Genomic DNA, 24,409 nt, shown 5'->3' with positions numbered 1-24,409 from the left:
TTGTATGCAGATGATGGGGCTTTGTGTGCAAAAGGCCGCAATGTAGCACATGTTGGAAAGAAAATACAAGCTGCAATATTTGAAGTGGAGAAATGGACAAATAAATGGGGATTCAAAATGTCAGTAGCTAAGACGCAGGTCATTTGTTTTACAAAACGGCATAACATTGCTCCTATATCGTTAAAATTGTATGAGCAACCTCTTGAACAGGTAAACACAATAAGATTTCTAGGTGTTTGGTTTGACGGAAAGTTAACATGGAGCAATCATATAGAAAAGGTCAACAATGTACTTCGGTGTTTGGCGGGACAGGAGTGGGGAGCGAGTAGGTCATCACTTCTGAACATATATTGGGCACTCATGTGACCTGTATTCGATTATGGGTGTATAGCGTTCATGGCAGCAGCAGAATCAAACCTTAAAAAGCTGGATGTCCTACAAGCTCCGGCCCTGAGAATATGTAGTGGAGCTTTTAAAACATCTCCAGTATCAGCAATACAGGTGGAAATGGGAGAAATGCCTTTAAGGATAAGAAGAGTGAAGTTAATGTTGGCATACTGGGTAAACCTTCAGGGGCACAGTGATAGTCATCCTGCGAAAAGTATCTTGAAAGACTGCTGGGAACACAATGAGTCACATTTAACAAGTTTTGGATGGATTGGCGATGTTAAAGCAGCAAGTATAGGTTTGAATCAAATACAGTATTACATTACATTACATTGCATTTAGCTGACGCTTTTATCCAAAGCGACTTACAATAAGTACATTCGACCAGGAAGACACAACCTTGAAGAAAACAGAATCATATAAGAACATCAGGTTTCAAAGAGCCAATCGTTTCAAGTGCTACTCAACTGGCTTTAGATAAGCCAGTCCTTTATTAGTATATAAGTGCTCTGTTAGCAGTTCTTTGTTAGTCATTCTATCGCTCGAAGTGGAGTCGAAAGAGATGAGTTTTCACATTCACACAGACGAGTATTGCCCCACAGTTCCAATCTCGTCCATTCCACCCTGGTTGTTCCCATTGCCAAGTGTAGACCTCAATATACGAGAGGAGTTAAAGGAAAAGAAAGAACTATGGTGCATAGTCCAGAATTATTTTGCAAGATATTACTCAGACTCAACAATCATATTTACAGATGGTTCCAAAGATCCAGAGACAGGGCGTGCAGGGGCAGCAGTTTATATCCCAGTGAGTAATACACACATAAAGAAAAGGGTAACTGACTGTGTGTCAGTATACACCACAGAGTTGTTGGCATTGGTGTTGTCATTGAAATGGATAGAGGAGAAATAAATACATAATAGTGTAATTGCATCCGACAGCTTTTCAGCATTATCAAGTATACGATCAGGCAGATCTTCATTTGGAATGGACATAATAAATGAAATATTTCTAATTTGATATAAAATGCAAAACAAAGGCATAGCAACTCGTTTCATCTGGGTTCCTGCTCATCTTGGTGTGGAGGGAAATGAACAGGTGGATATTCTGGCCAAACAAACACTCAGAATCATGAACATAGACATAGAAGTCCCACTCAGCAAAGCGGAGGTTAAAACATTCATACAGAAATATGCACAAACAACATGGCAAGAACATTGGGATCTTAGTGATACAGGAAGACATCTTTATACAATTCAAAAGGTATGTGGGGGATGGAAGGAAGGTGGGGTTTAAAAGAAGGGAGGAAAATCTCATTTCTCGGATGAGAAATCCGAGAATATACTTCATAATCATACATGAAGTATAATAGGAAAGCATCCAACCGGAAAGTGTATACACTGTAGCCAGCCAGAAACTGTTGAGCATGTTTTACTGCTTTGCAGGAAATATAGTACTCAGAGAAATGTGCTTTTCCAGACACTCAAGAAAGCAAAATTCCATGACTTGTCGCTATCAGGGCTGTTAGGGAAAACATCAGGCAATATATATTGTGAGATTATTACGTTTCTAAGAGAAATTGATTAATTTAAAATAATCTAGAGTTTTGGTTCTTTGTTTTGTTTGTTTTGTTTATTGTTTTCTGCATAGTCTCTTGTCCACACTCCATTCCAGTTGGTGGCGGTAATGCACCTAAAAGTTGGTTTGCCAACCGCCAATAAACACTAAAGAAGAAGAAGAAGAGATGGAATTATTTAGGCGCACCAAGAGTGTACCCTGGTGGAATGGTGAATGTAGAAAATCCATTAAAGACAGAAATAAAGCATTCAGGCAACTCAAAAAACTCCATTCTCAGGAAGCTTTGAATCAGTATAAAAGGGCCCAGGCTATAGTAAGGAGAACAATAAGAACGCAAAAACGCACTTTTTGGAGGCAATATTGCAATAGTATTGGAAGAGAAGTACAGCTTGCAGATGTTTGGAGCATGATTAGGAGAATGGGGGGATTTCGAAGGAATTATGAGTTGCCAGTTTTGAGCAGAGGGGACATAATGGCTCTCACACATTTAGGAAAGATAGAACTTCTAGCTCAAATATTTAGGAAAGTTCATAGTTCAGATAACCTTACAGAGGAAGCCAGGCAGTGCAGAAATAATACACTCATGGAAAACCTGAGAATATTGGATAGAGTAGAAGTGTTAGGGGATCAGTTGGACCTGCATTTTAGTATGTTTGAGTTGAGAAGAGCAATTATTAGTGCTCGTCAAACCACTCCTGGGAAAGATGGTGTTTGTTACAAAATGTTGGAACACATTGACAGATAACACTCTAGTCATTGTGTTAAGGTTGTTTAACAGGGTGTGGGATTCTGGCCAACTTCCTTCAGTGTGGAAACAAGCGATAATAGTGCCCATCCTAAAGCCAGGGAAAGACCCTGATGGAAATTATATGATGGAATGATATGATCATTCACACTCTTGTACAGTAGGTGGCGGTATGCACCTTTAAAGTTGTTTGCAATCTGCCAAAAACTGAAGAAGAAGAAGAAGAATAAGTTCTTTCTAACCTGGATCCATGAGGCGTCTGGTCGCTACGGTTCTCGCTCTCTCTGTGTGTTCCTGAGACAGTGCGTGAGCTCCAGCACTACTGATCGATCATCTGTGTGTCTGGATAAACCTCCGAATTGACTCTGTGCTCTTTTTTCTGGAGCGTTTACCTCGGACTATAGGAGCTAGCTTAGCATGCTAGCTGGAAACACGTTAGCAACACTAGTCGGATTGAGAGTTTAATGGAGAGAGAAACGGTTTGTTTAACGGAGTTTGCAGGAAAAGGTGATATAGTAAACATGAGTAGAGTCCAAATGCTGCTGTCGTTGAAGAAGCAGCGACTCACTGCTGCTGCTGAAGATATATTTGCTCTGTTTGAAAACACGATAGCAGAGCACGAGGAGGAGCTGTCTCGTTCAAAAGAGGAGAACGAGAGACTTCAGAAACTACTGGACGCTTTGTTACAGCCTCAGCTTCGGATACACCGAGCAGGTATGTTCCCTTTACTCTTAATTAACACTTTAAACCAGGGGTGTCCAAACTATGGCCCGGGGGCCAAATGCGGCCCGTTGGCCATTTTGAATCGGCCCTCAGCTAATTAAAAAAGTATGATAAAATAAGAGTTTGGTACCTTTCTCCATGTTTCTGTCCCCACTAGCGTTGTCATGATACCAACATTTTTGTTTCGATACCAAGTCAATAATTACGATTTCCATACTTTTTCTTAAAAAAGGGGAAACTGTCTTAAATGTCATTATTGTGCTTTATTTGAAACCTGGAAAAATGTTTCAGTCATAACTAGTGCTGCGTACCGGTACGCCAAACCGGTACTGGACTTGTACAAAGTTTCGGTTCAAGTCCGGTTAAAACCGGAACGTCGGGAACCTGTACTTGGACTCGCAAAAAAACTAGCACTTGCGTATATTCTCCTTTTTGTTCTAAACCATCTAAAACCTCCATGAAGGCAGGAGAGACTGAAAAGAGTCAAGGGAAGCTTATAAAAGTGAACAGCATTTAATTACACAAAATATGCGGTGGTGTACAATAGGGGTGCAACAACTAATCGACTTAATCGATTAAAATCGATTAGCAAATTAGTTGGCAACTAATTCAGTCGTCGATTCGTTGGTGACGTCATCACATGTGTTCTACACCCCGTTAAGCTCCAACGTTATCCTGTACTTTTTTATCGGTACAGGAGACATTTAAAACATGTCATATGTATTATTGCTACATAAACATTATATTGCAGTCTTAGTGTCGCCAACTTCGTTTCTAATATGCAATATGACTACAAAATGCGTCTATAATGTATTTTCGATCTTCCCAATTCAGACGAGAGATCTCTCCCCCGCCTGCTTGCGAGGGGGCGGGGCAGTTTACACACACATGCAACACACACATACGGAGGAGATGGCGGAGAGAACGCGCTCCGAGGTGTGGTTAAACTTTAGCCGCCTCGATGTGGACAATGCTCGTTACCAAAAGTGCAATAACAGTTTATCATGTAAGGGCGGTGACACGAGCAATTTATCTAAACATTTAGCAAAAGTGCTCCAGATCCAGACGGAGGAATGCACCGGGTTCGACTGTCTTTCTAGCAGCTCTGTAGCCCCGTCCACGAGTAACGTTTCCACGTCAGGTGTTATGTATGCTAGCAGCAACACACAGAGTTAACTCAGTTATAAAAACATAGGTTAATGATTAGAGGTAACGGAGTTATTTATTTTTCTAAAGTTTCAGCTATTCTGTTTACAGTTCTGTCTTCAGATTATTTAATATGATTTGTTAAAACATTGTTGTTTCTTTTGATGTGAAATATTATGCATTTAATTAAAATAAAAAGCGATGTTAGTTTTGTTCACAATTTGTTTAGTTAGTTTACCTTATTTCTTGTCAAAAGAACCGTTAATACTATTGTTAAAAGGACCGGATCGATAAGCAGTATCGATATAAGTAGTAGTACAGTTAAAACCTTAACGATCCGATTAATCGTTTCATTAATCGATAGATTAATCGATTATCAAATTAGTCGTTTGTTGCAGCCCTAGTGTACAAATGAAATTGCAAAAGGAGGTGCTCTCCTCATCTCCCGTCAGCCCAGGTCAGCCAAGGTCAGCAGGTAGAAGAGATCAATTCTTGGCTTGTTCTTCCTGTTGTCATCTGAGGTCTTCTCCTATTGGCCGGCGTCGTCGGGGGGCGGGTCCAATGCAATTCCTGCCTTTTTCTGTTGCTAAATTACATAATTCTGGTGTCTGTGGTTATTTAAACATTCCCTGATAAACGTTATTCAGCGTCAATAAATGAGTGCTAATCCCAGTGTGCTCAGTGTACAACATCACATGTAATTTCACCTTCGATTCACGGTTTGAAAATGTAGCATTTCGCCACATGCTAATGCTAACCGGAAGTGAATAATGTTCAGAATAAAAGTATTAAGTTAATAGTGTGAACTTCCGGTTTTTTCAGAATAAAACTGATTTTAATTTAATTCAAATTACGCCATATCAACATTGATTTTAATTTCTAACAGTATGTATGTACATCACTATGTATGTACTGTATAATGTACACATGCAGAGTTGTAGAAAATACATGGTGTACAGACTGTACAGTACACTCTGACTGTACAGTCACTACAGTTAACTGTATAGTAGTGGCAACATTTTACATTTGTAATTTGTAGAGAAATGTAGACACAAGTTGGAAGGGAGCAAACCTGACTAATTTGAATTTGAGTTGATTATGAGTTTATTTTCAATTGATAATTAGCTCACAATAAGTTCACTTTAGTTACTCACACAATTTGACACAAGCCATGGCTTCAGGTCCGGACTTATAAGTCCAGACCTGAACCTGAACCTCTGGACTTGAGTCCGGACCTGAACCTGAATGTGAGTCCAGGTACGCAGCACTAGTCATAAAACAAACTTTTGAACAATGAGAACAATAAATAAAATAAATGTTTAAAGCAATGGCATTCAAGGTGAAATGACAAGACAGGGCTCGAAAGTAACGGTTGCCATTGGCAACCGTTCAGAACAAATGTCAACCACTTGGTCTTTGGTTGCCATCAGTGGCAACCAGTTTTTAACACAGAGATAAGGACAGCAAAATGTGCACCCCAAAATAGATAAATGTTAATTACTTGTTGTATTAAGAGTGATATTTAATTATTGTTGTGACCAGTCGGAACCTGATACTAAAGTTGCACGTGCATTGGTGTGATTACGGAGCCAGAAAGCGATGCACGTTTACTTGCTTGCCCCGTGTGTTTGTTTTACAAAAAATGGCGACGCAAATTAAGTTGTTTGACTGTGGGGTAAAAAGTTCAGTCAACATCTCAAACGAATATTCAAGGTGATTCAACTGATAAAGTGCAAGGTGAACCCGAACGAAAAGCAAAGAGGAAATGTGTAAAGTCTTGGGAGGCGAAATATAAATGTACATTCTGCTCCGTTGTCTATTCACTTCCGGTAAAAATTCTTTCAAAAATAAGAGTCCCAATCTTATTACTACCAAAATAAAAATGCAAAACGAAACTTTACCATAGATAAATATTGGCATAAAAATGTAATCACTTCTATAAAAATGTAACACATTTTAAATATAGTTAGACGTCATTTACAGAATTAATAATTAATATCTAATTCTTAAACTTGAATGTTTTTCATTTATTTAACATTAGAAATGTATTAGTCTGGCCAATCCAAGACTTCAATGCTGAAGGGCCAATGGATCTATGGTGGGGATCAGCACAAAGGTCAAGGAAACCTAAACTTGAAAGGGAGACAACGGATGACCAAGAAACTAGTGATCTGTGAAGAACAGAACAACAGCTGCACTACTGGTATATATGTATACCAGCAATGGAGGGTGGACAAGTTTACTACCACTTAAGTTTCAAATAATTGTGTTAATTACTTATTGTAAAGCATTTGAACATTCTTTTGTGTCACATGGAGTGTTGCACAGTGTACCGATACTTGAAAGGTACCGCGATACCCTGCTGTTAAAAATGTTACGATTCCTCCGTTTCCTTCCGTTAGTATCGGCACTTTAAGAATGACGGGGAAAAGTACTCCGGTGAGAAAGCGCTGTTTTAATAAGAGCTGTGTGTGTTCAGCGCTGTGCTTCCACTCCCTGCACTGCAGCCGTGCAGTCCCTCCCATCTCAAGCACACTCTAAGTGCCTCCCCTCTCTTGTGCACGCGCTAGCTGCCGGAGCATGTGAGAAAACGAGAAACATGGCTGCAAGTGGGAGTGCCGCTGCGCCTCGGCTTGTTGACAAAAAAGACGCCAGAAGCGAAAGTATTTTAGCGATATCTCTGACAGTGAGGTAGGGCTGCTCAATTAATCGTATCTTAATCGCATTTACGATCATGGCTTGCAACGATTACGAAAACAACGTAATCAAAATAAAACGATTATTTTTGTATTATTATTATTACTTTTTTCAAATTCCCTTTTTTTGTGGTTTTTCAGTTGAATTATACTTCAAGTTCAGGGTAATCAACTGTTAAAAACATACTGTTCACATTTTGGATAGTAAATTAAATGGATAATCGTTTTTAATAATGGTGATATCAATTATTGACCCAAATAATCGAGATTATGATTTTTGCCATAATCGAGCAGCCCTACAGCGAGGGCAAGCCTACGGACACCACGAGGCCTGTATGTACGAAGTGTTTTAGATCCCTACAAACCAAGGGAGCCAAAAGTTGTTTGAGATGATGCTTAATTTTTTAATACGAATTCTTGTCATTGATTTTATTTATTGTTCTCAATAACTGGCTGAATAAAAAATGAAAACCAGCCTGCCACCCTAGGACTAAGGTTTAGTCTGAGTAGGGACATCATCAAGCCAGTTATGCTGCTAAACAGTAGGGCTATGTTCTATTTTTTGTCGGAGACCTCATTGTGTTGAATGTCATTTCTGTTTAATATACAAATCTATTTTGACAAAGTTGTTTGAGATGATGCTTAATTTTATTTAAGGCGAGACACGGCAGGCAAAAACATCGTTTTTCAAGTACTGGTCAATTTTGAGATTTTGTGCTATTTTGATTCCATAACATGTTTTCTTTCAGGCTTTTGGAAGGAAAACGTACAAAATACACATTTAAGTGTTAATTTTACTATAGTTTGTCTATTTGCGTCTGTAGATTTCTCCTAAATTCACCAAAAGTTAGCATTCTAACGTAACATAAAGTACCGCGACCGCTGTGTGCACCAGGTCAACAGAGGTATCACTGGAAAGCTGTGTCTCTCCTGCACAATCTCATCGGATCCAAATATGGTCATTTCCTTTGTATCAGCAACCAATCGTGAAAGCGCAAAGGGGTCTTAAACCAAGAAACGAAATCTCATTGGCTGGTGTCAATTTCTGACAACGTGATTCGTTCAGATGCGTCATGTGGTGTGCTAAAACACTTCCTGGTTAGCTTTCAGCTAGAAATTGAGATCTCAAAATGCCAAAAGAACGGCGAAAAAACCGTTCACAGAGAAGACGACAACAATTGTCACTTGCACGAAGCAAGGTTATACAAAAAAAAATGACCCCGAACATGAAATACCTTCACGGAGTGCGTCGATGCGCAAGCTGTCATCCAAAGAACAGGAGGGTTTAGCTAGCGCATCACTGCAATCTTTAAAGGTCGTTTTCTCAAAATTTGTTTTTTCTCCTACTCTGAGTTCGAAATCTCAACTTCAGTAGCACGTAGAGACACCAAACTTTCCAGTTATATTCCTATCAATATTATGAAGGCTTTTACAGAAGGGTTTGTTCATATATAATTCATAGCCTGAATTATACAACATTGTATACCTAAAAACATGGCGAAAATTGATATTTTAGGGCTGTTGACAGTATTTTCTGATTTATGGAGTGATAAAAAGAGATATCCAATATCCCTTCTGTAAAAGCCTTAGATACTAATATGACTACAAAATGAAACAAGAATTTTGAATCTGGCTATATCCAAAGTTCAGATTTCGATTCCTGAAATGTGTTAAAATATGTGCATATTTAATGAGATAATGGATAATTTGCGTATTTAAACATGCTATTTCAGAAAACTTGTAATACAAAAGACAATTGCCTTATTGTAAGTAATAAACTGGAGAAATGTCTAGCCGATACCTTTAAGTTAAAAAAAAATTACCCTATTCACCTGGGGTGTCTCGCCCTAATACGAATTATTGTCATTTATTTTATTTATTGTTCTCATTGTTTAAAAGTTTGTGTTATGGTTCTGGTGTGAAATAAAGCAAAATTACATTTAAGACTGTTTCCCTTTTTTTAAGAAAAGTATCGAAAAAGAATTGGAATCACAATTCGTGACTTGGTATCGAAACCAAAATGTTGGTATAGTGACAACACTAGTCACATGTTCATTATTAAGTTGATGTATAACTTTATAGTATCTTAATTATTGAGAATTATTATTGTATGTTTTGTTTTTTGTACTTTGTTATAATTATGAGTGAGAAGAAAAAAAAGAATATTTATTATTGTGTGTTTTGTTTCTGACATGTTCAATACATTGACTAATAAAAAATGTAAACATTTTTTTATTTAAAATATAAGTTGACTAAAAATGGCAACCGTATTTTCAGTTTTGGCAACCAAAAGCTGTTGCCTGGTTGCGAGCCTGGCAACCACTTTTAAAAGTTAGCGTTGAGCCCTGCAAGAGTTATGATATTGGGGTCATGTCGAGTCAGATCGCTATCACTTTAAGAGAGAGAGAGGGGGGTGCGGTGGCACGTGCATGTGTGTGCATGGTAGAGCGAGCGAGAGTGTTTTGCGAACGAAGCAGCAGCAAAATAGGTCTGTTGAGTGTCTTCAAAGTTAGATCTGTAACAAATACCTTAATAAGTGCAACGGGCTCCCAAAGAAGAGCTCGCCTGTCTGCCTTATTGAAAAGTGGGTAACATAGCTCCTCAGGGCACGGTCCTCTCTCCCTTCCTGTTCAGTCTATACATCAGACTTCAGACACTGCTCACAGTCCTGCCATCTGCAGAAATTCTCAGATGACTCTGCCATTGTGGGCTGTATCATCAGAGATCAGGAAGCTGAGTACAGGAGTGTGGTGGACAGCTTTGTGGAGTAGTGCGGTCAGAACCATCTGCAGCTCAACGTCACAAAAACTAAGGAGCTAGTGGTTAACCCAAGCCCAATTACCATTGTGGGCATGGATGTGGACATTGTGGACAGCTACAAGTTCCTGGGTGTCCACATAGACAATAAACTGGACTGGAGTAAAAACACTGACGCCCTATATAAGAAAGGCCAGAGTCGCCTGTATTTCCTCAGGACACTCAGGTCCTTTAACATCTGCAGCACTATGTTGCAGATGTTTTATGACTCGGTGGTCTCCAGTGTGATCTTCTTTGCTGTAGTGTGTTGGGGCAGTGGGGTGAAGACAGCTGATGCCAACAGACTCAACAAGCTCATCAGGAGAGCAGGATCTGTCCTGGGAGTGGATCAGGAGTCGTTGGCAGTGGTGTCGGAGGGAAGAATGCTGAGGAAACTTCTCAGCATACTGGACAACGGGTCTCACCCCCTGCATGCCACACTGGTTTCCTACCGGAGCACTTTCAGCCATAGACTGATATCACCGATAACCACCACACAGCGCCACAGGAGGTCTTTCCTCCCAGAGGCAATCAAACTCTTAAACTCTTCACCCTTAAGTAAAGGGCACTGAGCAGTGTTTCTGCCAGACCAGGGCTGAGAGGGCGTCCACCCCGAGATACTGTCTTTTTACGTTAGTGAGCTGGATCATTTGGCTCGGCTCTCTTAAAGCGCCGGCTGTTTCAGCTCCCAAACGTCTCTTCGTGTTACCACAGTTTACCACGGAGCCTCAGTTTCGCCGCTGCGAGGCTCCAGCGCTCGCAGTTCACGCGCGTGCTCCACAAAAAAAAAAAACCCGCTCATCGCATCTAAATCGTGCACGTTCTGTGTTGTTGTCCTGTGGCAGGCACCTTCGATGTCGGGGAAACAATCTTCAATACTCCGAAAAGAATCCCACCAGACTCCTTTGCCCCTCCAACAGAGGGATGTCCTTGTCCTTTTTCCTTTTCGTTATTTCAAGCGATAAAAACTCTCGATCTTCTCTCGAATTATTAATATTTGTGGACGCCCTCGGCCCGAGTTCAGGGCGTCCCGAGCTGAATAAGGGCGTCAAATGACGGCAAGTCGCCCCCCTGGCAGAAACGCTGGCACTGAGAACTTCCACACCAACACTATGTGCAATATACATATCAATATAATTACCATCACTGCAATACACTCGCTGCTATATATAACTATGTGCAATATTACATTATTAGTATTAATAATGCTATGATAACGTGCAATTACGTAACTGCCACTAAATAATAATAAGAAGAAGAATTGTGTAGCAGAGTTTCCGTTAGCAGGTAATTACCGGACTATGACCGGATATTCTGATGTTTAAAACTCAGTTAATAATAATCGTAACGGATCGAAAAGTTCAGATTCATTTTTCAAAAAATGATACGCTTCCCCAAACAACCAACAACATCATTATTACATTCAAACAAACTACTTTTAGTAGATGAAGTACATTATTCAAAAGTTTACATTACATTTGAATAATAACACGGGAGAAACGGAGCCTCTCTTTTACTCTCTCCCTCCCTCTCTTTCCTGACAGCCCGTCAATATCAGACTTATGCATCTCGCTAAACAGTGGGCGGGGCTTCATGTGATCATGTAGAGCTGCGTTTCTCCGTCAAACTCAGCAGCTGATCGGATCTCTGATCCCTCTCTCTCTCGTCCGGTTATACTTCACTCGCGTTTATGTCCACATCGATCAGATCCAGCACTCCTGATCGGCCTTTATAGAGAGCACTGATCAAACTTTTAAGAGTGAATATCGGCCGTTAATGATCGGCGGCCAATCAATTGGAGTATCCCTAATTATTACCGCACATTTTGACCGGCAGGTTTTTAATTTACCGTTTTTTTATAAGTTTGACCATCTTAAAACTGGTAATTACCGGCTAAAGGAAACCCTGGTCGCAACCTATCGTCTCTGTATACAGTCGTCTAGCTCAGTGATTCTCAAACATTGTTCAATAATGTACCCCCTTTGAAAAAGAAATTCAACCAAGTACCCCCTGATCAGCGCAAAAACTATTTGTTAGGGGAAAAAGCCTATATAAAGAGGTACAGCGCTGCACCATCAGTGTCTGATTTATTAAAACAACAACATTGTAACTGAGAAACACTTAAATGTTACATTTCAAAAGTTTACAATCCATCACTAAATTCATGGCAAACCAATTTTAACATCATGCAATAACACTCAGACGACATTAGTTGCATTGAACTGATCTTTTTAATAACTTGTACTTACAATTTAGTGAGAAACATGGGCTTGTGCTTCACTGAGGATCTTTGTCATTCTGACAGGGAGGCTAACTGCAGTTATTACACTTCGTGTTTTGAAATATGTGTAACTCTAGTCTATTAATATAAAACCCACACTGCTCAAACTTCGTTACTTTTCCTAAAATTGGTATATTTATCTTTTTTTTCTCCATTAAAATAAAAATAAATCTCACGTACTCCAACGTACCCCTAGGGGTCCGCGTACCCCCATTTGAGAACCACTGCTGAATCCCCTCTCGCAGCTGTGTGTCTGTGTATTCAGCAGAATGTCTGCAGGAGGTACTTAGAGTAAAGTTGTTATATATAATACATATAATGGCACAGTTATAGCGGTAAATACTTAAGAAAGAACATGTCAAACTATGTGCTGTATCAGAAACAATGCGCTGCGTGTTTTGGGAGTAATATGGTCTGTGTTTACATTAGCAAGCATCGCTAACGCTGTACTGGAGAGACTATGTGTCCTTGCGGTAAACCCTGCGAGAGAGAAAACGTTTGAGCTTCATACTGTTTCAGAAATAATGCTTGAAGTGGTTTGGAGCATAATACGGCATTTCATCACAGCAGCGTTTAGCCGAGTTTCTCCCAGTAGAAAACTCTCTTAGCAGGGGAAAGCTGCATGACCCTACAAAGGGGCATGGCTAGCAGCAGCTGTTCCATTTAAAGCAGAATCAGCCTTTTTGGAACAGGGCTGGAATAGAGGGGTATGAGCAGTATGAGGCATGGCTACAATGGTTGATCTGTTTGGTATTTTAAGCAAAACACTTCACAGACATGTTTTGTATAGGTATGGCCCTACAATATGTTTCAAATATAGCATAATAGGTCCACTTTAAATAAGGTTTAAATCCAGGATTTTCATTTGTAACAGAATATTACCATTCTATAGGTGTAGTGTAGCTGTGAACGATCCCAAATACAATTCATTGTTTACATTGTGGCAAAAATACACAATAGGCAGGACTAAGAACGATAATATGAAAGTATGAAAACAAAGGCATCAATTAGGGCTGCAAAATGTCTCCCATTTGAATGATTAGATGTTTAAATGCTAACACTTAACAGTTTTTTCTGACTGTTTCCTGCAGACGTCCAGCTGCTGGTCGTGGTTAAAGAAGAGCTTCTCCCTGACCAGCAGGAGTGGAGCACCAGTCTGGACCAGGAGGACCCAGAGTCCCCCCCATACATTAAGGAAGAACAGGAGGAACTCAGTATCAGTCAGGAGGGAGAGCAGCTTCAAGAGCTGGAAGAGGCTGATATCACCAAGTCCACTTTCACTCCTGACCCTGTGAAGAGTGAAAATGATAAAGAGAAACCTCAGTCCACACAGCCTCGAGGACCAGAACCTGCCAAGAACTCAGATCCAGAAAGCAGTTTACAACCAAAGACTGAGGACGAGACTGGAGACTCTTCTGAAACTGACACTGGAGACTCTTCTGAACCTGACACTGAAGACAGTGCTGATTGGAAGGAGATCAGAGAACCTGCGTCAGACTCAACCTCACTGAAAAATAAAGAATCTGTCAGTGATTCAAGCCGTAGTGCTGTAAGGAAACAATTTGGCTGCTCTGTGTGTACGAAATCTTTTACATATAGAAGCAATTTTCAGCGACACATGATAATCCACACAGGAAAGAAACCCTTTAGCTGCTCAGTTTGTACCAAATCTTTTGCATTGAGTGAAACTTTAAAAAGACACATGAGAATCCACACAGGAGAGAAACCCTTTAGCTGCTCAATTTGTACCAAATCTTTTACATTGAGTATAAGTTTTAAGGAACACATGAGAGTCCACACAGGAGAGAAACCATTCAGCTGCTCAGTCTGTAACAAATATTTTGCAATGAAAAGAAATGTAAATCGACACATGAGAATCCACACAGGAGAGAAACCCTTTAGCTGCTCAGTCTGTAAGAAAGCTTTTTCACAGAGTGGAAGTTTAAAAGACCACCTGAGTGTCCACACAGGAGAGGAAACCTTTAGTTGCTTAGTCTGTAAGAAAGCTTTTTCACAGAGTGGACATTTAAAGGAACACATGATAATCCACACAGGAAAGAAACCACATAGCTGCTCAGTCTGTAAGAAAGCTTTTTCACAGAATAGATACTTAAAGGAACACATGAGAGTCCACACAGGAGAGAAACCATACAGCTGCTCAGTCTGTAAGAAAGCTTTTTCACAGAATAGAAACTTAAAGGAACACATGAGAGTCCACACAGGAGTGAAACCACACAGCTGCTCAGTCTGTAAGAAAGCTTTTTCACAGAGTGGAGGTTTAAAAAAACACATGAGAGTCCACACAGGAGAGGAAATATACAGCTGCAATGTTTGTGACAAAAGATTTAAATGGCTTAATGATTTCAAAAGACACAAGTGTGTTGGTCGTCAGTCCTCACAGCTTAATGAAATTCAAACTGAGGATAACGGAGAGGCAGAGCCTCCAATCAGCAGCTTAGCTGAACACATGGAAACAGAAGCTGATGGAGGACAATGAATACGTCTTATGACAGTTCAAAGTTCAGATTGGGCCTCAGAATAGACTATTCTTTTACCGTTCTGTTTTAATTTCACAATAAAGTTAATAGTAATATTTTGTTTGGTATTATTATTTGTTATTAACTAGACAGCTGGGTCATGTTAAGACCATATTTTCTGTGTTGCTGTGGGTTTTTCCATCGCTTTTGTGTTACAAATATCAAAACAATATGTGTGGTCTGTGAATAACAAAATATATCCGTCGTAAACTAAACCGGAAACAGCAGTATATTTGATTGTGTTAACACTGTAAACTTGACAGCTTTTGAACCCAAACCACCTACTGATTAAAGTACATTATTAGACGTTTAGAGGCAATGCAATTCAAGAAGATTGTGTTGCTTTTTAATTACTGTTTTTAAATGCCTTGTTATTAATGTCTTTCATTTTTTTAAAGCACGTTGAATTGCCTTATGTTGAAAGGTGCTATATAAATAAACTTGCCTTGCCTAAGTTCTGCTGCATGTTTTGTTGAATGTGTTATATTTGATGAAAACATTTAAATATTAAGAGTATATACAAATTAGGGGGAAAGTCGAAGGTCAATGATAGAAATATAGAATAGAAAATATCAAGAAGATACTGTAAATGATCTCTGCAATAAAATAATTTAGTGCCGGATGTACAAAGATATTAATAGGAGTATGTGCAAAACAGACAAACTAATTTGGCTTTATTAAAACATGAAATGATACTTTAGGTTAAGGTCTTCTTTTAAATAAATGTAAGCAAAAAGCCTTGGGGCTATCTACAGATAAATATTAAGACTGACAAAGTACTTAAAGTCTAATATATTGCATGGTTTGTTTTGGGACTTGACTATCAACTTTCCTGCAATGTTAACTATGTTGAAGCACTTATTTTAACTGATATTATACATATTTATTATACTCTTATAAGATGTATGTAGATAGAATAAGAAATGTACAGAATATGACAGTTTAATGGTGGAGGTACACGCATATTGATAGATGTCTTGTAATGCACTGTTGAGGAACCTGCGACAAGTTTTTCATTCATTGCATAACTACACCGCAGTTGTGTATTATGTCAAACCTTTGAAAATATTGAAAGGGATGTGCAACATAGCCATTATATAACCTTTTTAATGAACGATTAGAGAATAACGAGTAATGAATATGCTTTATAGGGATCTGCAGATACATTTTTTGTCTTTTCAAGCCCCAAATATCTTGCCTGATTGTTGGCACTTGACAATCACCTTCACTGAATTTTACTCAGGTGTAACTAAAGTCTGATTTAAGGGTTGTTTATATATCACATCATTAATCCAAATCTGTAAAGTAACTCAAATAAATGTAGTGGAGTGAAAATACCAGGTTAACGTTAAAGGTCCCATGACATGGCCATTTCTACTGATCATAATTCCATTGTTGAGGTCTACTAGAATAGATTTATATTGTGCAATTTTCCAAACTCACATTGGTTTCTCATACAGCGTCTCTGTAGCCTATAGTATGTGTATTCACTCTCTGTCCTAAATGGCTTGTTGGAGCTCCTGCCCACAGGCCAGAAGACTATTAAACACCTGAACTTTTGAAACAACATCCACAACATTAGTCTGGCTGCAATTTACAAATTATTTATCTAATATATCATATTCCAATCACTTGCATATAGACACCAATGTGTTTCCCATCCCCTAAACCTCCAGGGATGTATACAGTTTAATACTGGCAAGTTCTAAATATGGGAAATACGAAAACGTCTTTTAAAACTACAATTCCCAGTAGAGACGCGCCATTGAACATGTTGCAAAACACACAATAGCCAGCAAGTGTAGTTCTGCGGTAGTTCTGCGGAGGGGGGGGATTTTACAATGATACATGTGAGAGAAACTTCTGCTCAGCAATGTGATGGAAGAAATAGAAGACTGGAATCCGCTTTAAATCAAACACCGGAGTTTATTGAGAGTCAACGGCCGGAGCGTTTACAAGATATTCACACAACTTTCATCATGAGAATCCCAAGTCAACACTGCTCATTACAGAGCAGAACAGCGCAATTCTACACAGAGAATATAGGAGTGGCCTATATTCGCGCGCTTTCCATCCTAATCGATATCACACATGTTGAAACACAAAGGACTGGTCTGTTAAAGGAATGGTATGCTCATGACACTCATTTTTAAATAATTATCATCCGATAAAACAGACCAGTCTCTGCCAGTCTCTCTTTTTTTTTTTTTAATCCGATGACATTATCAGTGATTTTAAACTGATTATATACCGAAATAACATCAACACTGTGGGCGCCGCCATTTTCCGGACGTGACGTAAACCATGCGTTTGGTTTTCGAAGACACGTTGATCTCCATGTTATTTACTGTAGTTTCTCTCTTCAAATATGCCTCACTGTATCGCGAAATATTGCCACAATTCTGATAGGAACAATCCACGGAATGCTCGGTTCCATCTGTTGCCAAAAGGTAAGCGTAAGAAGTACATTCGGAGGCAGTGGCTAGCGAAATGTGGCCGGCCCGAACCGAAAGATTCACAGGCTCATGTATGCAGCGAACATTTCAAATTTCCGGACGACTACTCTGAGAGTATGATAAAACATAACATGGGATTTATGGAACAACCATTACTTAATGGAGATGCAGTACCATCGGTCTTTCTGGTGTCAGCACCGACCAGGACACCAGTTCGGCCAGTTGAGAAATCGCCCTCTGCAAGTGTGAAGCGACGGAGGAGCAGAAGTAGTGCTCGGAGTAAGAATAAGGTATGTTATAGCGCATTTCCATTGCAGCGGCTAGCCCCGTTTTAACGTCCTTTAGCGTCCAGGCCAGGACAGTTTTTGGTGGCCTTTCCATATAGCGTAGTACCGGCTAGTGTGTATTTTACCCCAGTTTTTTCCGGCCCCATAAAATCGTGATTCTATGGCCAGGGACAACGAAGCTGAGTATGCTAAACTAGAGAGGGAATCGCTAGCAAGGGTGGTACTACATGCATACATATAGTATCTTATATCATCTTCCCATTATACACAAATGCATTTCCAAACATTTGGACTACCTATGTTGCAAATGTATTATCTTTTCAATTTACACACGGCATCTATTGCACGTCTGTCCGTCCTGGGAGAGGGATCCCTCCTCTGTTGCTCTCCCTGAGGTTTCTCCCATGTTCCCTTTAAACTGTGGGTTTTCTTCGGAAGTTTTTCCTTGTACGATGTGAGGGTCTTAGGACAGAGGGTGTCGTATTGTCATACTGATATGTATGGCTGAATTCCCCCATCCAATCTCTTCACATTGGTCAAAACTTGTTCCTCTGCTGACGAGTCCGAACTGAAATACTCCACCATGTTTCCGTGTGTTGACAAAGTGAACGCATGGATGACGTCACGACCATCACGTGACTACTGAAAATGGCAAACATGGCGGCGGCCAGACGGAATATACAGGTCTTGATAAAAAAGAGCTATAAAATCATTATTTACCGGGGAATATCGCTGATTTCTTCAGGGTATGGTTTAAACATAACGTTTCACTAAATACTGAAGTTTTGATTAATTATCTAATGAGTGGACCATTCCTTTAACACCATCTGCGCATTGGCCACACTCCCCCACAGGAAGGCAGGGCCTTTTGGCCTTTTGCCCTGTGTAAATTACAAACAGGACACATAGGGAAAACACTAACATTCTCCCATGCACAGATCTCATTAAAATATTTTCTTCACAGATCCTCCCTTTTATCAATTTATTGATAACCAATTAACATTAGTCTAAGAATATTTCAGTCACTACTTAAATCAAATAAAACGTCCTCAGAGTTGTGTGGGTTCTCATTACATTAATTACATCAAAAGCAGAATAAGATTGAAACAGTCAATCACAATGGTTGATACAGACAACCATAATAGAAAAATCATCTCTCTTCAGTGTTTGATTTCTTTTTGTCAAAAGCACAATAATAACACACATGAAATACAAAAATAGAATAGTAAAATATATGTTTCAAAACAAGATCTTTTATCATTTATCACTCAGTTAATCTCATTCATCAAACACAAATTCAAAATCAGCTTACATTTTAAAGATTTACTTCAAGGCAATTACTTATTAAAACACAATTAGAATGTAGGATTATAAGAAATCCAATTGAGGTATAAAATCAGAATCATAAGGAATCCAGTTAAGATTCACAGTTAAGATATCAATTCACAGTGATGAATCGATCAATCTGTAATCTGTAAAGGTACAGTGTCCTCAATCTTTAACATTACTTTACGTTTACTTCAATACACTTATTCAAGAGTAAGGCACTTACTACATACATTTTATTCAAATACATTTGTTTAAAATCTGAAAAGGAAAAGTCAGACATTTTATTGTAACAACCTGAGGAAGGAAAAATCAAAAACATCTGTTCTTTATTCAAGGAAAATCAAAACATCTATTCTTTATTCTGAGTGTCAACTTTAATCAATTTATCAATCGCTGAAAGGAGGTACCCATGGTACAGGAACTGCCATGGAGACCCATGGGTCTGGAAGCTTGGTGTCGTACATCAACATTGTGTCATTTACAGTAGAATACCCCACTAGCCTCTGTGGGGCCTGGAGGGCAGTCTTGGCAACCCTGCGTATGGCTAATTTAACTACAGTGATCAAACAAATCACTAGGATTAGCACAACCTAGATAAACACTGCAACAGTAACAACAAATTTAACCAACCCCGCTCCCCAGGATCCAAGGGTTCCACTTAAATCCCCAAATGTAAACCCACGAGTTTCATGCAATTCTTTTATTCCGTTAGCCGTATCATGAATCATATCCATAACTTCCGGTGTGGCGTCAGAGACAAAGGAACAGCACACCGCACCAATTACTTTACATGCGCCCCCCTGGGCAGCTAAGAGGAGGTCCAGCGCCATGCGATTCTGTAGTGCTACTGTCCTAACTTCTTGCAATTCTTTATGTTCAGCTAACATTGCTGTGTTTGATACATTTAGATGATTTTCCACTACTTTGGATAATGCCATGATTTCCTGCTGACAAACATAAATGCCGTACCAAGGCAAAAATAGGCTCGCTATCTGTTGTCCTTTTGTAATGGACCTGCTGTTCCTGTGTAGAGAGGGAAGTATCGCTGCAATCTCATTTGCCTCTACTTTACGGATTAAAGGAATTAGGTAGGCTAGATAGCAGGTGCCATAAAAAAACGTCATACGGTACGCAGCCATAAGCTCGGTCGCCACAAACTAAGTAACCTCTCTGTGGGAGGGGAATTCTGGCTAATTTTACCCTCACTATGGTATTACAGTCGCTGTGTCCCACATCCGGAGAGGTGTGAGATCCTGCTTCATTCTGGAAACAGATGGACACATTCTTCCATTCATGTACTACAATTGGGGGAACATATATTGAACAGTCACGTGTAGGGGGATTGCATAGGGGTATTGGTTGCGTACAATCATGTATTTTAACCGCAACGGAGTCCACTGTTCTGGAGCCAAACCAGGGTACCACTGTCACTAAAGCTTCAACTAATAAAGATGCCATGTGTGGTTGTTTTGTGCATGTTGGACTTGTGGAATTAACCGAACAATTTGTTTGTACCAGAGCTAACTGGAATCTGTATTCAAAAGCTAGGTTAATGTATTTCTTCACATATATTAGTTTTAAAAACATCAATCGTTTGAAACCGTCAGGTAGGTAATTTTTATTTACTGTCTCAACAATGAGAGAGACCAGACCCTCGTACTGTAACAGTTTATCAGAGTCTGTTGGGTATGAAGGAGTGTAGCAGTCCTCAGCCTCATCGCTAATCCTAGAGTCAATATCGTTCCAGCTGACTAATTTATAATCCGCTTTTGTGAAAGGAATTGGGCTAAACATGGGAGAATGCATGGATTCTGGCATATTTTGGCACAGCCAACAGTTGCTAATATTACGTTCATGTGCGTAGTCTAACATTAAACTTACTGCAGAATTAGTTTTAGTTCGTTTAAAAGGAGTGATTAAGGCCTTTTTTGAAAAATCTACATCACCTCCTGAGTGTTTAAGTGGAGTGGATAGAACATTTGTTTTTCTATCTGGTCCAGACAGTTTGCATGCAGTAGCACCTGGATTGGGAACCTGGTAATCTGGTTTCCTCACTCTACATGTTGCTTTATCCTTTATCAGTGTCTTAACCTGTTCTCTAGTGCTACACCACAGTTCTGGGGGCATGTCTTCAATGGTGTCGAGTGCTATTCTCACCCCCTCCGACGCCACCCCGTCCGCACGGTACTGGTCCATTGGATATATCTCCCACGTTGAGTGAACTAAGGATACATAAAATATAATAATACAGTTAGATGGATCACATATTAAAGCTGGACAGTTAAAAGAAATAGTCTCTGATTTTTGATCAGGGAGGGAGACAATCCTCCTGATTCTTCCTCCTTTTCTTTCTCGTTGTGTCTCTTGCACCATACTGAATGTCTGTGTGGTGATTGGATACAACCTGTCCTTGTCGCTAGGCACTGATTTGCCCGTTGGTGTCGTTTTGCCCTCAGGGTCTGGGCCCTGAGTGGTCAAGTCGCCTGCGCTCATAGATAAGAGCACCTTATTTTCTTCCTCAGACGGGCGAGATCCCTCGCCACCTGTCGTTGGGATTTCCACAGCTCCATCTAGCAGGGCGTCCTTGGCCAGGTACAGAAGACCCAGCATGACGATGATGATGACTGCCTTCACACGCCAGCATCCGGTAGAGGGGAAAGACGACATCTTGTAGCGTGAATCCACTCCGGTCTCCCTTGTACTCTTAGGGCTGTTCTGGTCACTATTAACACCTGGAAAGGACCTTTCCACCTGGGAGACAGAGCATCTTTTTCAAGAGATTTGATTAGTACATTATCACCAATCTGAAGGGGGTGGGTGGGCTCCTCTCCCGGCTGGGGGAGCCTGTCAGCCACCCGTCTGTGAAACTTTCTCAACATGTCAGTTAGATATTTGACATAGTTAGTCATGTAATCATCTGTCCACAAAAGAGTGAGTTTGTGGGGTGTTACTGGGGGGCTAGATCCTGCGAACATTACCCTTCCCATCAATACCTCGTGTGGGCTAAGCCCTGTCGTTGCATTTGGTGAACTTCTGATGGAGCACAGAACTAGTGGCAGCGCGTCTACCCATTTTAGTCCTGTGGTCAACATTGTTTTAGTGAGTTTCTCCTTTATAGTCAAGTTCATTCTCTCAACCTGGCCTGAGCTCTGTGGGTGATAGGGAACATGCAATTGCCATTTGATACCTAATACTGTAGCTAGACTCTGGGTTATCTTATAAATGAATGCTGGACCTCTGTCACTGTTAATTCCTGTGGGCACACCAAATCTAGGAATAACATCTTTGAGAAGACACTTTACAACTGTTCTAGCGTCTTCTTTTCTGGTAGGGTAGGCCTCTACCCATTTGGAGAACTGGCACACTATTACCAAAAGATATTTGAATCCTTGGCATGGTGGCATATGTGAAAAGTCAATTTGCATATTTACAAAGGGCCCCGAGGGGGGCGGTAAGTGTTCATGCTGAATTTGACCACTTCTTCATCTTGTCTGCTGGCATATCATGCATCTATCTACAAGGGTCTGTGTAGCTAGTGTAATGCCTGGAGCAAACCATTGTGACTTTATAATCCCATTCATTGTACTGTCTGATAGCTGGCAATCTGGCATTGGCTTTAAGTGTGACTCTGTGTGGAGGGGCTGAACAAACAAACCCCACATGATTCTTGTGTTTAGCCCATAATGTGGCCGGAACCTCAGAAAAATCTGAGGGGGGTCCATATTGTGTGGGTGCAGGTGGCTGTAAATGAAGAAATGTGCTTTGAGGGAGAGAAACTTGCTCAGAGAGATACAGCATGTAATGCTGTTCTCCTAGGTTAATTAGATTATGTGTGTGTGTGAGTGTGTGTGTGTGTGTGTGTGTGTGTGTGTGTGTGTGTGTGTGTGTGTGTGTGTGTGTGTGTGTGTGTGTGTGTGTGTGTGTGTGTGTGTGTGTGTGTGTGTGTGTGTGTGTGTGTGTGTGTGTGTGTGTGTGTGTGTGTGTGTGTGTGTGTGTGTGTGTGTGTGTGTGTGTGTGTGTGTGTGATCTGTTGCAGCTGTCCGTAGAACATGGCAGTGGGCTACCATGGCCCCGACTTCCTCAGGTTCACTTCCTGAAGTGACCGCTAGTGTGAGGTGAGGGATCGTGTCTGCAGCACAAAGAGCCTGCTGTTTGGGTGTTAGCCTAACAGGCAATGTGCACCCCTGGGGTCCTAAAAATAGAAACTGTTCACATTCCAACTGATCTGAGCTGTTGCAAAAACCTCTTACTGATAGCGCATAGTCATCTGATGGGTTAAAAGCAGCTGTGCAGTGACAATTCAATACAGGCCGCATAAGGGACATTAAAGAAGCACACACAGGGGAAATGCTAGCAATTTTCTGAATTCCTGTTGTTGAGAAAACAGAAATCATGTTGAAATCTGGAAATGACCAACAATAAAGGTTGTCTTGAGATGATTGAATGAATTGGACAGCTTGATAGACTTTGCTGTCAGGAATAAAACAATCCGTCTGGAGTGCAATGTATTGTTGCTTGTAATTTACAAAGCAAATCTCTGCCCATTAGATTAATAGGATTTCCATCTGAAATAATGAAAGAGTGTTGGACATGTGATCCTTCAATTGAAATATTAGTTTTCTCTGAAACGGGCTCTGACATAGGAATGCCAGAAACTCCCATTGTTGTAACAAAATTATTGGTTGCTTCACACACTTTTTCCTTCGTGCGCACTGCTGATAATGTTGCTCCGCTGTCAATCAAAATATCTACCGCCTTACCACTGAAATCAACGGGCATAATCGGATCTTCACGCGGGTTATTGGAAAGGCGAATTGTTGCTGCTTGAATGGGGAAATGCTGTGAATTTGACCCTATTCCTTCATGGCCCCTCTATCGTCTGTTAAATTGACTTTGCTGACCGTTTTGCCCCTGTTGGGCCTGCCTGTCGTATTGACTGTTAAGGGGAGGGGGAGGCAGTAATGCAGGGTGTTGGCGGGGGGCTGGGGAAGAGCAGGCAATGCATCCTGCTGTGCTTGCCAGCGCCGCTCGCACTGTCCCGCCCAGTGATCCGTTCCGCCACAGACGTGACACGGCATCAACTTTTTGGAATTTTTATTCTGCTGCTGTCTGCCCTTGTCTTGATAACCCTGTGATCTTCCCTGATTTTGATACTGCTGTGTGCGGTTTTGTCCCTGAAACTGCTGGGAGTTATCCGCACTCTGATAAGCCTGTGTATTTTGCGGCAACTTTTGCATCAGCTGGGCAATTCTGGGGGTCAGAAATATCTGATTTCTGTGCAGCGCGCATATTGTGGCTAATGTTATTTTCCATGTTTTAATTTGCCAATCTGGGGTAGCCATCATATACGCCTGAGCTGTTTCAGGGATTCAATTATGTAACAAAGTCTGTATGGCGAACAAATCATTGTCCTCTCTTTTAATGCCCGCATTATTATCCCACACTGTCAT

At 40.4% G+C, this 24,409-nt stretch overlaps 1 protein-coding gene across 1 annotated transcript; it reads left to right on the top strand.

The window, feature by feature from the left end:
* Positions 1-2,939: 2,939 nt before the first annotated feature.
* On the top strand, positions 2,940-15,333 carry LOC117452100 (gastrula zinc finger protein XlCGF57.1-like). The gene is made up of 2 exons (XM_071204430.1): positions 2,940-3,422; positions 13,442-15,333. Exons 1-2 carry the CDS (start codon positions 3,173-3,175, stop codon positions 14,845-14,847), a joined length of 1,656 nt encoding a protein of 551 aa, XP_071060531.1. The 5' UTR covers positions 2,940-3,172; the 3' UTR covers positions 14,848-15,333.
* The last annotated feature ends 9,076 nt before the right edge of the window (positions 15,334-24,409 follow it).

This window comes from Pseudochaenichthys georgianus, chromosome 9, assembly GCF_902827115.2.
Source record: "Pseudochaenichthys georgianus chromosome 9, fPseGeo1.2, whole genome shotgun sequence".
NCBI classification, from domain to species: Eukaryota; Metazoa; Chordata; class Actinopteri; order Perciformes; family Channichthyidae; genus Pseudochaenichthys; species Pseudochaenichthys georgianus.
The sequence above is the reverse complement of the archived record's forward strand: the minus strand, read 5'-3'. Positions and strand labels throughout refer to the sequence as shown.